The 15,660-nt window shown below is 42.2% G+C and overlaps 1 protein-coding gene across 1 annotated transcript in view; it reads right to left on the bottom strand.

Annotated features, from left to right (window-relative positions):
• Window positions 1-15,660, bottom strand: part of Nr3c2 (nuclear receptor subfamily 3 group C member 2) — a 345,164-nt gene that overhangs the window by 159,095 nt on the left and 170,409 nt on the right. Inside the window, exon 3 of the mRNA XM_021220574.2 lies at window positions 5,862-6,001. Within this exon, the coding sequence (XP_021076233.1) occupies window positions 5,862-6,001 (140 nt within the window). The remainder of the gene's footprint in view (window positions 1-5,861; window positions 6,002-15,660) is intronic.

Raw genomic sequence — 15,660 nt, 5'->3', positions numbered from 1 at the left:
TTTTCATAACTTTACACCTTGAACTTTACACAGTGGTAACACAAAATTGTTTCTGGTGCCCTTTGCACTGTGCCTGAGTGACACTCAGCATTGTCAAAGATTATAGCATAATCTTTCTATAGCCAGTTTGGGGTCAATTATTTGAGAAGCCTTCCCTCACCTCCTAGGTAGCCTAAATGTCATGGCTATAGTGTGTTTCCATAGCAACCAACATTTTCCATTAACAGTAAAGTGAGAAGCTGTGGTTAGAATGTGAAATGTCCCCCATAGGCCCCTGTTTGAGTGCTAGTTCCCCAGAACAGGGTGGGTGTTGGGGTGGGTCTCAGCTGGAGGAAGTGGGTCACTTTGGGGTGTGCTTTGAGGTATATTAGCCCAAACTCATTTTCTGTCCCCTCTCTGCTTACTGAATGCAATGTGATTAGAAATCTCAGCTCTTGAGTTATGGCTTTGTAGAAAGGATGTACTATATCTGCTCAAACTGTAAACCACATGTACCCCAACCCACTTCAGCTCCCCGTTGTCATGTATTTGATCAGAGCAACACTAGGAGATATAGGTGTTCATAATAATACTACAGTAAATAGAACCAGCTTCCACGATCCTTACTTCCAGATAAAACACACAAAGACTATGGTCAACTCAATCTTTCAACTGTTTGATGGGAAAGCTGTAAGCCAGTCCTGGTGACCACTAGGTGATAATGGACATGGAAACCCATTAACCTTACACAATTAAGGGAACACTAGGGGCTGATCTTATATTACTAAATGAAGACATATGGTAGATTTTAAATTATTTCCTTGCTTTATCATTGCCTTAATTTTATATTGTCAGCTGCCAGGGAATATATATAAATTACTTAATGCCTTCTGGACTGGCTTGTGTCTCCTCAGTTGGAGGTCTTTATTTTGTGGCACAGTGGTTGACTCTATCCTGCAAACAGAACACACACTTGCTCCGTTCCATTCTGGCTTGCCCTCATCTCTTGAGAGCACACACAAAGCACAGCGATAACCTAACATATTGCATGAAACACATTTTCTTCTGGACTCATGCAGTTCTCTCATTAATCTGAAAGAAGCTAGGAAAATTAATCATTTATCACCTATAATATTTCCTTAAAAGTATCTTTCCCTATAGGATAATGAACCAATAAATCTAAAGATGTGGCACAGCTTCATAGGTTTGGCTACTTTGTGGAGTCTTTTTCTTCCACCCTAGTCCACCCTTTCAACTCCCTAACACTAGATAGGAGAGAAAAAAGGATGGAGGGGAAAGGAGGCAACATTATAGTTAGACTACTTCCTGATGGCTAGGGGCTTGTTCCTTGGGGAAAGTTTGATCTTAGCCATTGGGATATCCAATTTCTTCTTCTTGATTCTTCTTTGTGTATGAGTACTTAACAAACTCAAACCAACTGCCACCAACCAAAAACCCAGCAACAGCAACGTGGCCTCTAAGGACCCTAGCATTTATGCGCCCTCTGAAGAGTCCCCAGAACTCCAAGTGTCACACAGTTGCAGAAATCATCTACAGTTAGAAAACTCACACCTCTGCTAGAACATAATGCAAACCGTAGTCAGCTACTGTGGACAATCTGAAACAATTCAATATCCCACACAGGATTAGAGAAAACATGTTCCCATAATATTTCTGTGCTTTTAAAGAAACCAAAATTCTCACTACAGGTTTGGTTGTATTAATATTTGAAAAAATAAACATAAGCCTGAAATGAAATCTTTCAGGCTATTTTGCTTTAAGAAATAGACTTATAAGTCTTTTCCTTCAAGAGAAATAAAGATTGGGACCTGACTTTGTTTATCTAAGTTGGTAACCCTTCATCCTACCAGATCTGCTTATAAAACATCAATCTAGTTGACCTTTTTAAACAATGAACTCTCCTCCACTTTATACCCTTGTAACTATCTGGTGATGTATGAAACATGTGTCTCCTACACACTGTTTATCTGTTAGGAATGGGTTCTGATCCTTTGTCTTAATTTGGCTCCCCAAAGTCCAGCTGACTTTGATTGGTAATGAAGAATTGCTGTACAGCCAATGGCTGGGCAGGGAGACAGAGGCAGGACTTTTAGATTGCTTGAGCAAGGGACTGAGGGAGAGAGGAAGAAGAGGAAAATCCCAGTGACTCAGAGGCAGAGGGATCAGATTTAAGAACTGCAGAAGAGAAACCATCCAGCAATGTAGGTGGGAAGAGAATGCAGAGCAGCTCTATGGGGGGCAGGCTCCCCAGAATGTAACAGGGCAGCAAAGATAAAATATGGATTTAGAAGGTGTTAAGCCAGGAATACTGGAGGGGTGTGTGTGCTAACTTTGGGGAGATTCAGAAGTACCTAACCATTGAGTTAGTCAGGGCATAGCAAAAGTAGCTGGCCCGTGTGTCTTTCATTTGTGAATTCTGAGCTCTTGGGCTGGTGCAACTTGAGGTGGGACCTGTTGGGAATATCAAGTGGTTTAACTAAATTTAATACTACATGCATTTACTGTGTATTGGCAGAGAAATTAGGTTTTAAAACAGTATGTGGAACTTAATCAGCTCTTCTCATTGAGGAATCCCCATGGAAAACACATGGATGAGAGGAAGTTGTAGCATTTCACTGGTGGAGCAGGACTGAGGGACTTAAAGCCTAGAGAAGGGTTATTACTTTTACATTAGAATTTTTAGTGACTTGGGACAGCCATTTTACCTTAATGGATCAGTGTCACAAAGGGAATTCCTATGTTTATTCAAATATTCATATGGTGACTATTTATACCTATAGCCTTGTTAGGCTCTCAAGAAGGGATGTCCTGCCTCTAAAGAATTCTTGTTTGTGGTGATCAATGTTGTCTTAACTGTGTGACACCTAAAGGTGCCTCCAGATCAGCATCGTCAGAGAGGCTCAGGGCAGGGACCTGCACAGATTAGCAACACAAAATCCCATCCAAGGACTTTCCCCAGACCCCCAGACCCCCAGACTCTCAGATCCCCCCAGATGTCCTTTGAGAACTGTGAGTCTAGGACGATGTTACCATCTCAAGAGGCTTCCATAAGCTGGCATGGAGCTCAGAGTGTGACGTGATGTGCTGTCTATTCTGGTGAAATGTTCCCTAATCATTCCTTGGGATTATGAGGAGCCATTTAGCTTAGCTTTAACTGGCTCTCCTCTTCTCTGATTCCTCTACCTACTACTGCTGCCTCAAGTACTCCACTACTGAAGTCTAAAATGGGGCTTAAGGATATCAAAGAATTAGAAAAAAAATCCTTAAACGTTTAAGTAAGCAAGCATATTTATATTTACATGCTACATTACATGTACTCACATTCACACATACTAAGGGCACCAAGTAAGTTCTTTTTGATGCTTTAAATACCCCTTTAATATCCAAGTTGGCATGAATGAACAAAACGGGAAGGAAGCTGGAGTTTTCATGAAAATGCAAAGAACAAATTATAAGAGTTTGGTAGGATCTGGGCTTGGAGTGGAGAGAGTGCAAGGGGGAAATAATAAACAAATACAAAATTCACAAATATAAACACAAAGAAGGCTTTGGATATTTGAATTTTAAATACACACTTGTTAGAATATTAAAAGCCAAATTCCAAATTTAATATGGAATGAAATCTACTAATACAAATCTTAGGGCTCAGGGTATTACTCAGTGGTACAGCATTTGCCTATAAATACATGACTCTCCCTAGATCTTAACACACACACACACACACACACACACACACACACACACACACACACAGCTCACCATACCAAAAATCTTAAAAGACACTTAGCAAACTTTGTCATCTCTCTAATTGATCTCTAATTGATCTACTTTCTAATAAACAAAATCAAGATACAAGTATTTGGGGGCTTTCCCACATTTATTTATACTCTTAGTTACAAAAATAATTCTTTGTGTATTTTCAGAGACTACTTAATACAAACTAAGCAAGATTCCCTAAAAAATTTTCTTTTTTCCCACAGAAAAGGGGAGATTATGAAAACAACCCAGGTATAGACTCTCACATGGAGCTGGCCCGGGTGTGATTTGAGGCCTAGATGGCACTGTCAGAACTGATGCCACCATGGCACCCCATGCTGCTCTTCTCCACAAGGCTTTGTTTTGATGTCACTTGCTTCAATTACTAATTAGTAAGCAGAAGAAGAGGAGGCCTTAGGGTCAAAGGTGCCGAATAATTAGGAAGATGCCAGAAGTCAATTTACCTATTTATCTTATACTGAGCCAATCATGTGACTGGGTCAAGTAAACCAGATTGATCCCTTTATGATTGTGAAAAAAAAAGTATTATTTTCCATTTTCTGAAAATGAACATCTGGTAACAGATTCAGCCTTTCCTTAGGGAAATGTCCCTTTTCTGACTCTGGGCCTGGGAGCCCAGGTTGTCTGGCTTGGCAATGCACATTGTGACTAGAGTCAAGTGAAGCCATGCTCAATCCGAGGCAGCTCCATGGGGATCTTGATAGGATCTACCAGGGACAAGTTACCTGCTTTAAATGGAGGCCTGGAACTCCTGTTTCTAGCTTGTGAGAGAACAGGTATGCAATGGTCAGGAGAAAACCGAGTAGCCCAGGGAATTCTAACAGCCTGGCTAAAGACCATGGCTTCCACAAAATGCAGTCTGTGCGAGGACTGTCCAGCATGGGGGCCAACGGATTTCCTCTGGGCTCTAGCCAGTTTGAGAGGAATTGTCTGTCATTTGTAACCAGAATCTATACACTGAGAAAGAATGACTAAAGCCTATTACTAATTCTATGCTGTGCTCACGGACTATGGGATAATTAAGACTGTAAGTCAGGTTGGGGTGTGGCTCGATGTACAACACTTGTCTACATGCACAAGGCCCTGAGTTCCATCACAGAACTGTGTAAAATAATTAGTATCAATCAAATAATGTAAAGTCAACCTAGGAGCAAAGTAACCTTACACTGTGGAACTAAAACTATGGCTGTCATCTCTGTCAAAAGTGAGCCACTGCTGCTGCTGCTTCAAGTCCCCAAGGCACCCATTCATCTCTCCACATATCTCCCTGAGAATTAAACATTACAGGGTCTTCACTCGGAGTTCCGTAGAAACATAAATGTCAATGACAAAATCATTCTTCCAGTAAGAGTGAGAACGTTCCACATTCAGACAGTTTTCAACATTAATAAAACCATCTGGCCCGAGTCTGAAGTTAATTATCTGCTTGCCAGTGAGGGGAGAGGGAAGAAAAAGCAACCGTTTCAACTTGAGAAGGACTTGTTTCCCTGGATGGGAGCCAAGGCTAGCCTACACATACTCGTTCAACCCAGCCAAACTTTTCATTTATAGTATTCACACAGATACCTTTGGAGGGACTTGGAAGGGCGAAGGGAGCGGGATGGGGGTGTGGAACCTAGAGTTTGAATAGTTGCTGAGGAAATATTCTGAACAGCTCATAATTTAAATCAGAGACTGCATCCCTATATTAACACTTTAATTTTCACAGATGCAAAAGAAATACTGAGGAGAGCAGATGAAAAAGTGCTATTCTAGAACATGCAAATTGAATGCACGCTGACATGGAATTCTTTTTCCACATCTCATGGAAAACTGAACTGCAGCAAGAGACAACTGCAGCATTTCAGACAAACTGGTTCTGCTCATGACTTCAATGGCTCCCAGTAAACGCTGTTCCATGGGGGGAAAAAAAAAAAAAAAACCTCTGGTAGTTTTTAAGATAAGGTATCATGACTATTCATTACTGACAGATTATATCAAAAACATTTTTGTGAGAATTTCCAAGTAGTAATGCAATGTGGACTGTGCAAGCATAGGACACTCCAAGAGGAATTCGTAGAGGGAACATCCACGTGAACATTTACCTTCCACGGCTCTTTTGAAGAAGACTTTGCAGCTGCCGCAGGTCACTACCCCATAGTGACACCCAGAAGCCTCATCGCCACACACCAAGCAGATCTTGGAAGGTCTTGAGGATCCAGTAGAAACACTTCGTAAAGTAGAGCTGGGGAAAGAAATCAAGGTTTCAGTAATGTCACTGTAATACCACATCTCCTGCCCTGGTCAGTGCATTCCAAATTGTCGACAGTCTTGGCCCCTTGAGTTTCAGTTTGCTGTGGTCACATGCTGAATCAGGAAAATGAAGGTAAAGATATGTCAACCACGGGAGTGGTCCTGTCACATGGTAGGCATATGGGCTGGGGAGGCAGCTCAGTGGGTAAGGCACTCGCTGAACATTCAAGAAGCCTGGAGTTCAGATCTCCAGAACTCACATTAATGTAGAGCCTACCCAGAATCCTAGCACTCAGTGTCAGAGAGAGGATCCCCAGAGCAACCTGGGCTTGTATAAAAAGGTAAGCTTTGGGTTCAGCAAGAGACCCTGCCAAGGGAAGTTGTGTGTGTGTGTGTGTGTGTGTGTGTGTGTGTGTGTGTGCACATATACATATGCCTACACACACATATACATGATGGAGAGTGATAGAGGAAGCCATGTGACACCAACTTGTGTCTTCCACATGAATGAGCACACATATGTGCACACATACACACATCTACACATATTTGAGCATGCATACACATATGAACACATAAGAAAAGAACAATGTACAATCAAATCGATTCTCAATCATGAGAGGTGAGAGGGGAAAAATCACCCGTGAACACATTCCTATTTTTAAGAATATTTCAGAAGCTAGGCCCATAGAGTTTTAATAACGTGAGTGCCTACACATAGGTTGGACAGGGACAGCACCAATAGTCATGCCAAAGGTGATGGGGGTAAAGATCACCAGGCTTCAAACCTACACAGGATCGCTAGGGGGGCTGAGGGCAGGCGCAATTCTTCTTCCGGGAAGAGCTCACCAACACCAAATGATTATCCTTGACACCAAGCATGCAAGTACCATTATACAGACGGGGCAGGTTATGTTTAGTAATATATGTATATAATACGTAATATGTAATATATGTATGTAACAACAATTAATGAACAGAGAAACAATGAATTTAAGCAAGGAGATGTAGGAAGATTTGGAGGGAGGAAAGGGACAGGGAAATGTTATAATTATAATCTCAAAAATAAAATAAAATTATTTAATATATTTATAAAACCCAAACTAAACTTTGGCTGATCGATTTTTTTTTTTTTTACCTTGATAGATATGTGGCATTTTTTTTTTTTTTTGTTTTGGTATTGATGGTATTGTTTCAAATAAGTAGCAAAATGAATAATGTTGAATATACATATTACAGCAGGGTTTTGGGGGGGGCGGTCTTTAAGCAATAATTTGCTTGAAGAACCTTCCCTAGATATTTTATATGTTATTGGGTTATTGATGGTATATTCCAAACAGAATGCCTTCCACTCCCACGAGGAGCAGCAGCTAAGTTACAGCTTAGGTAGGTGTGCACTGAGCCGGTAGAGATGCACATTTTCTTTCGTGGACCGTATGTTTATTTGTCAATAAGTCCTCTGCAAAGTAGTGAAGAAATAAATAGGGAATACCGGTTTCTGCTCGTGTGGACGCCAATTGTCAGTGTTGGTGTAGCTACAGGGTAAGATGGTGTTTCATTGTGGACTCAGCCCTCCCTTCTGGGGAGGGCACGCAGGGATGTGGGAGTCAGGAAAACATTTACTCAAATGCAACAGCTGAGTTGACTTGTGAAGCATGATAATGAAGGAAGGAATGGATGCAGAGTGTGCGGTGGCTAAGAAGGGTGCGCACTGGGCATGCTCCCTGAATCAGCTCTCGCATACTCTGACTCGGCGTGAAAACAGCAGACATGGGAAAAGCCCTCAAAGTAAACACACAAAGTGGCCACGAAGCTCATATCATCGTCATGGTCCCCTGCTTTTTAAATTTGCTAAAGCCTGGTAAAATCATGTTAACACACATTTGTCTTAAAACACTTTTCAATGTGTGAACAACCTTCTCGCCCAACAGCTAACGGAGCGAGCATCCGTCTGCTTGGTCCACCATAGCGTGACTGCCTTTCTAGAAAACGCCTTCTTAAATCAAAGACTGAAACAGAGTTCTCCAAAGCTATTTCTCCTCTTGAGAAAAGTGCTCTTTATAACTTTTATTAGTGCCCTCTGACTTCTTTATGACATTCAAAACATTCCATTTCAGCACCAGCAACTCTGCAACATATTGGCTGGGAAAACTCAATCCATGCCCAAGCTGACTCACAGGGCACTTCAGAGAAAAGTCGCAACTGTAAATATTTAGAATATAATATAAAATCATCATTAAAATGTAATTGCATTCTCACAATGACAAGCAGATGCAGGTTTCGTCTGGTTTGGTTTTGTGGTGTTGGGGATTGAATTTGGCTTTGCACATCCAAGGCAAGGGCTGGTCCACTGAGCCCATATGCGAGATTTTATTCAACATTTTTGTGGATCCTGATCTTTTACTGGTCTCTTAGATTGAAACTCTTCTTTACTAAGGCCACACTTCCTCTTGGTGTAATCTTATCTAGATTTTTAACCTTAAATATTCCCAGTGCTTGGGATTTCCAAATGTCCACCTTCAGAACTTCAGAACACTGTCCAGCAATCTTTCTGGCATCTCCACCAGGGTGTCTAACTACACCCCAAACTCAGCAAGTCCCCTCAACTCTACTGGCTTCTCTCTGATTTTATATATATATATATATATATATATATATATATATATATATATATATATATATATAATACTTATATATAAACTATATTATGTATATATATACATAATATATAATAATATGTAGATATATATTATTATAGATATAATACATATATTATATAATACTTATATATAAACAAATTATATATATTATTTGTTTGTTTGTTTTTAAGACAAGGTTTCTTTGGGTAGCTCTGGTTGTCTTGGACTCACTTTGTAGACTAGCCTGGCCTCAAACTCTGAACTCTGCTTCGTTCTGCCTCCTGAGTGCTTCACTAAAAGATGTGTGTTAACATGCCTGACTCATGTTTATTAGTTTTGATAAAGATATTGGAGTTAAATGAGCCCTTCATTCAATGACTGGTGTCTTTATCAGAAGAGGAAATTGGGCTGTGGATACCAACAGAGGGGAAGCCACATAAGGCATAGATTACAGTATGTGTTTCGAGTCAGATGACTTGCCAGCAAGTGAGTGTGACTGAGGAAAGAGGAACAGGACGGATTCTCCATCAAGAGCCTCCCAGTCAAGAAACCTGATCTTCATCTTGGACTTACAGCTCTCCAATTCTAGCTTGAGCCATTGGAGTGAGCGTAATGATTTGAATAGTCCTGCAAATTAAGGCAGTGGCAGCCCTTAGATATTTCTAGCTGCTCAAGGGAAAAACCCTGAATTCATTCTGAGTCTTCCTTGTTGTTACATACACGTAACACATGCAAGCGGTGTTCTGCTCACCGCACACCCAGGTTCTGATCATTCCTTCAAGCACCAGGTGAGCCCAAAGCTGCCAGATGTAGGAGTTCTGTGGGACTCTGTAAATGCTTCCTAGCTCACCTTTGTGGTTCGGCTGTTTTTTTTTTTCTCCTCTCTCAAGCTAGAAAACTGTTCCATTTGCCTTGAGAACATTCTAAAACTCCTCCCCATACACTTGGAGTCAAGCGCATGCCTGCAGAACAACTTCATTCCTTTCCCTCTGCTGCTGTCAAACACCCCAGCATGCTCCTTCGTCTGAGCATCTGACTAGACAGATAGCAAAGGATGCTGGTGTTCTTTGTCATCTGATCCCTGTCTGTGTCATCCACACAAACCCCAAGCATGGTATAAGCCCAGATTTATTGGTGGATATCACTGGTCAGCCCCCTGCAGGAATGAAGCTTGATACACAACACGCTGCTGGTACACTTGGGATCTTGAACACTACCCAAAGGCTCTGAGGCCCTCTTGGAAGACAGTAAAACCTTTAAGAGGAGGGGCCTAGTGGGAGTAAGTTAGGCTCTTGCATGAAGAGGTGGGGCTTAGTGGAAGTTAGTTGGGTTATTGCATGATGCCCTTGAATGCGGGAATCTCAATTCTGTTCCTTTCCATATCTTTGCTTCCAGGCCAACAAAAAGTGAACAAACCTTCTCCAGTATGTCACCTTACATGATGTCCTGTGTTATCACAGGTCCAAAATGACAGGCACGTGAACACGAAGCCACACTTATCCAAGTATAAGCTAAACTTCATCATGTCCTTTCTTGTTTACTTGGTATTTTTGTCATAGCTTCAGAAAGCTGCACGCAGCCCCCAGCCAACACGTAATACTGAGTTATCAGGTGACACCCTCACTAAAACCACCATGAAACTCATTATGATATCAATTCTGACAGGCCACTGATGCATTTGTGCAAGACAATGTTTGTACATACCCATCAGAAGGGAACCTATGAGATGAAACAGCCAGTCCTTACTGAGATGTCAGAGTCTGGCATAAATCAGGCCCACTACGGGGTGCAGAACACAGCTATCAGTTTGTTATAGTCAAAAATCAAAGCCAGCACCATGGCCCCTTCTCTCATGGCCATCTATATCTTCCCAGAACAGAAGAGCTTTGCTGCTATCTACCTCAAGCCTTCTCTGCCAGCATACTGAGCCTTATCCCCCAGGTAACATGTGTCTTCCATCACCAACTTGACATTTCTACCTCTGGTCGTCCATCAGTTCATGTTCATCCTTCATCTTTGAAGGGCCCCCATGCAATTACTTGTGGGGAATTGCAGGCTGGTCTCCAGTTGAGCTGAGGTCTGAACCCCGAAAATGGTGATAATTCACCTACATGACACGGTAGGCGTTCCCTCATGCTTCTGGAACTCTGGCCCCTGCCTAAGTTACCTCTGTCCCCCATAGCCCCCACAAGAGAAGCATGGTCAGTTGTCATGTAGGCAATGGCCCAAGCTTCTGACTTTCAGGCTAAACTCCTCCCCAGTTACCTAGCAACAGTGAAGACCATAAAAGGGCTGTTCAGCCCCGCCTCGCCCTTGTACCTCTTATGCTCTTACTTGTCTCCTTCTTACCCCTCTCTCTTCCCCTCTCTCCTCTCCCTTTGTCTTCTCTCCTCTCCTCTCTCTTACTCTCTTTCTCTCTAGCCTTCCCCCCCTTCTCTCTTACCCCCTGCCTTTCTATATAATAAAGCTCTTAAACCATAGAGAGTCTCTGCTCCATCAAGGCTCCATGCACTCTGGTCAGTGTTGGGAACCTCTTCCCTCATCTCTCTCTCCTATAACCCTGGTGGCTTTAGCAAAGTAGTTCCGGGGTCCCCAGGCAGGGTTGCCCTTTGACCACCCCCTGAAGAGTGGGATAGAGGAATGCCCACCCAGGGATGAGTGGTTAGGTAGTTAACAGCCCTCCCACACCTGACTGACCAGAGAATAGGTGGAACTCTGGCGGGGTGTGGGCCCTTTCCCTTTCCCCACTTCCCCTGGGCCCCCTTTTTTTTTAGTTCCCAACAAGAACTCACCTGCAAACGGCTCCCATCTGATATCTAAATCTTTGTAACTAGTTCCACCCTGTCTAGCCTGTTCAACTCTCATGCTTTCCCCTCCTTTATAATCTCCTTGCTTCTACTTCCTGTGAACTACTTAAACACACCAGGTTCAGAACCCGATTTGCCTTCCTTTTACACATTTGGATTTTCTGCAAGGATGCTAGTACCTTGTTAGTTACTCATATTCTATACCCTTGTTCACTTTATTTTCAGTGGATAGTAATAATCATATATATATATAATATTATACATAATATATGATGTATATATGTATATACATAAGATCATTTTTAGTCCATTTCCATATATATACACATATACACACATACACACACATATACACATACACACACACAGACACAGACACAGAACACACACACACACACACACACACACACACACACACACACGTATACACGGTTGCTCCCCCACGTCGTGCCCTGTAGTATAAGCACTGCGATATACTATGATAGTACATCTGCTAACTGTGCTGGCTACTGAGTGGCTGAGGAGTATATACGATGAAAGCACTGGACAGAAGAGCCATTCATGTCCCATGTTGGATGGAGCAGAGTGGCCTGAAACTCCCCCCATGGTACTCTGAATAGTGTATAATTTAAAACCTATGGATTTTTTTGAAACTTTTCATTTAATATTTTCAGATTCTAGGTAATAAACAGCAAAGAAAACCAGGAGTGCCCAGGGATTATTGCTTCCTTCTACCAACCAAACTTGTGGTTACCAAGTAGGCTTTATACCCCCCCCCCCGACTTTTTCTTGTTGTAGCATTCCCATGCTCAGTGATACTGCATCACTTCTGCTGCACGTCAGAGATAAAATCTGGGGAAGGTCACTGAAGTTATTCCTATGACTAACCTTCTCATGACTTTCTCTGTAACATCTCTGGTCAAGCATGCTAACAGCCCTGCAAGGGCTCTGGATGACCATTTACACAACAGGGCAATTTTCTCCCCTCTCATTCTTTAAAGCCCCTGCCTCGCATTTGCACAGGGTATGTCCTCAAAATAGGCTACCCCATTTCTCTTAGCTTCTTGGCATTACAAGAACATTCTGACTCTGCAGTCATCAAATTGCCCTTGCATTAGTGACCTAAGCCCTCATGCTAATTCCTCTAGGGCAAAAGCCTTATCTACAGATCTCAGTGTTTCCTAGCCACTAACCTGGGCTGGCGTTGTTTGCTGAATGAATAAAATCACACTGATAACCTCATTATAGGAGAACATAAATTCACAGAGGGCAATTTTACAGAAGGTAAATTAATGAGGCCAAGGTTATAGGTTCAATTCTCATGTGGTTGACTTAGCTTTAGAAAGAGAGAGAGAGAGAGAGAGAGAGAGAGAGAGAGAGAGAGAGAGAGAGAGAGAATATGTTACCCAAATGCAAACAAATTAAAACAAACACGCGAGCCAACAAACAAACCAAGAAGATGGGGGGACAAGGGGTTTGAGGGGGACAGGGACTCAGATTATTCTCCAAAGCAGCTCATTCTCATTTCCCCATTATTTAGGGAGCATATTTATGAGTGCTTTGCAGCACATTATCTTTTATGGAGTTATTGTTGGTGATAAAAAAGTCATAAATTTTGGGGGGGTACAATTCTTCCTGAGACACAATTTGTAATTGAAGGAACAAAGACCCAATGTAAAACCTGAATTGTGTGAACCAAATTATAGCTGGCTACCTGATAACGGAAAATTCAAAAACATAAATGCTTTGGAAAATAAAATTTAACACACAGTGATGATTAATTAGACACCAATAGTTAAGTAGTTTCTGAGAGATTGCTGGAGAAAGAAAAATGAAGAAAAGTCTAGACACACACACACACACACACACACACACACACACACACACACGGTCTCAAAAACCAAAGCACTAACATCCAAAAAACAGTGAACTTCACTCAAGGAAGAAGCTTGGAGAATGGTCCAAATCACAGAGTTCCTCCAATACAAGACGAAGCAGTTAAAATCTGGGCAGGCATTTCACAATTGGCTACAAATGTGTCACAGCGAATGAAGAGACCCTGCTGTCTGAATGTACCATGTTACAGTTGCAGTGGTGGAGAACAGTCTACAGTGTGTAGACTGTAAGCAATTTAAGTACAAAAGCCCAGTGAACTGAAAGCACCAAAGACCACTGGACAAGGCAAACATGAGATGTATGTTCCCCAGGGAGGGCTGACATGAACAGCAAGCTCTGGGGCTCCTCCCAGTGCGGCAATGGATGTGCCTGCCCAGAGGAAGGCACAATGGGAGCATCTTAGTTTCTTTACTTGGTGCTCTGATAAAAGAACACGATGAAAGCAATCTAAGGACCAAAGGGTTGCTCTGACTCACAGTTCTAAGTCTGTCACTGCTGGGAGGTCAAGGTGGGAGGAACCTGAAGCAAGTCACATGATATTCATATTCCAGAGCAGACAGCAAGGAATTGATGCGTGTTTGCTTGTGCTTAGCTTGTACCCCCAGTCCAAGGCCCAGCCTATGAAATGATGCCACTTGTTTTCACTTAGCACAATCAAGACACCCCCACAGATGTTCTTCAGGTGACTCTAGGCTGTATTCAACTGACAATTCAAGCTGACCATCACAAAATGTAAAATAAGCTCCAAAGGTCAGGAGAATATCGTTCAGAAAAACCCCAACCCCACATTTCTGATTAAACAGGGAAAGAAATCCAAGGGCCAATTCTAAAGAAAAAAATATCAGAGTTAGAGATGAGGAGGATCGTAGGTTCAAAAGAAATCCTCAGCTCCATCTGTATAGCCTGGGTGGGCTACATGATCCTCAGTCTCAAAGTTCAGAGAAACGGAGAGAAAAAGAAGAAAAGAAAGAAGGGAGAGAAGGAAGGAAGGGAAGGGAAAGAGGGAGAAAGGAAGTGAGGGGCTGGGAGGGAGAGAGGGCAAGGCAGGAAGAAGGGAAGATAGCATCATCTTGCAGTGGAAAGGGTGAATAGATGCTCAAGCCAGCCAAAGCCACGGAGACAGACCACGGAGACAGACCACAGCACAGTAGGCTATCCACCGGGAAGCAGCTGTGGCTGGCACAGCCGACGTCAGCAACACTTCTTATGTGTATGTATATGCATAATGTGACCATCAGCTATACTGAATCAATGATAGCATACATCTTTTCTAGTAAGGAGTTTCCAGAGACAAGAAAATTGACTTTACAGAATTAAATACATAGTCATATATGGAATGTCTAAGAATTTCTAACATCAAATTATCTCCAAAATGATGCTGAGTATACATATGATGATCAATGGTTTCTAATATAACAATTAAATATAGATACTAAACTGCAACGTGTTGCTTATGTTTGCAGTCGCTAACATGTGCCCATTTATATACATGGGATATACAGAATTCCCTGTAGGAAGCAGACTCATCACTGCCTCCGTGGTCGCGTCTTCACTACAGAGAGCATTTTATTGAAATTACAACTGGATTCTTGTTTGGATAGTTCTGTTTTTTGAGACAAGTTTAACTGTGTGGCTCTGGATGGCCTGGAACTTGCTACGCAGAGCAGGTGGTCCTTAACTCACGGCGATCCATCTGTCAATGCTGTCTCTCTCCTTGAGTAATTGTAAATGACTTTTTAAAAAAGTTACTGTGTATACAATGTGCATGTGCATGCATGTGCACGTGTGTGTGTGTGTGTGTGTCGCGCGCGTGCGTCCCAATGTGGTTTGCATTTGCTGCATTTAAAACAGATATTAATGTAAGTGTGTCTCCTCATGGACTGTGGGGGCAGAACAGTGCTGCTTCTTTCTTTCATACATTTAACCAATGAATCAAAGCCTCAGCTTTTCCTTGATTTCTGGATGATGTTGTTTCTGTTTTTTTTTTTTTCTTCCTCTTCTTTTTCTTTTTTTTATTAGATATTTTCTTTATTTACATTTCAAATGATATCCCCTTTCCTAGTTTCCCCTCCAAAAATCCCCTATCCCCTCCTTGCTTCCCAACCCACCCACTCCCGCTTCCTGGCTCTGGCATTCCCCTATACTGGGGCATAGACTCTTCACAGGACCAAGGGCCTCTCCTCCCGTTGATGACCAACTAGGCCAACTCTACTACATATGCAGCTAGAGCCATGAGTCCCTCAGTGTGTTTTCTTTGATTGATGGTTTAGTCCCGGGGAGCTCTGGGGTACTGGTTAGTTCATATTGTT

Source organism: Mus pahari, chromosome 20 (genome assembly GCF_900095145.1).
Source record: "Mus pahari chromosome 20, PAHARI_EIJ_v1.1, whole genome shotgun sequence".
Taxonomy (NCBI): domain Eukaryota; kingdom Metazoa; phylum Chordata; class Mammalia; order Rodentia; family Muridae; genus Mus; species Mus pahari.
The sequence above is the reverse complement of the archived record's forward strand: the minus strand, read 5'-3'. Positions and strand labels throughout refer to the sequence as shown.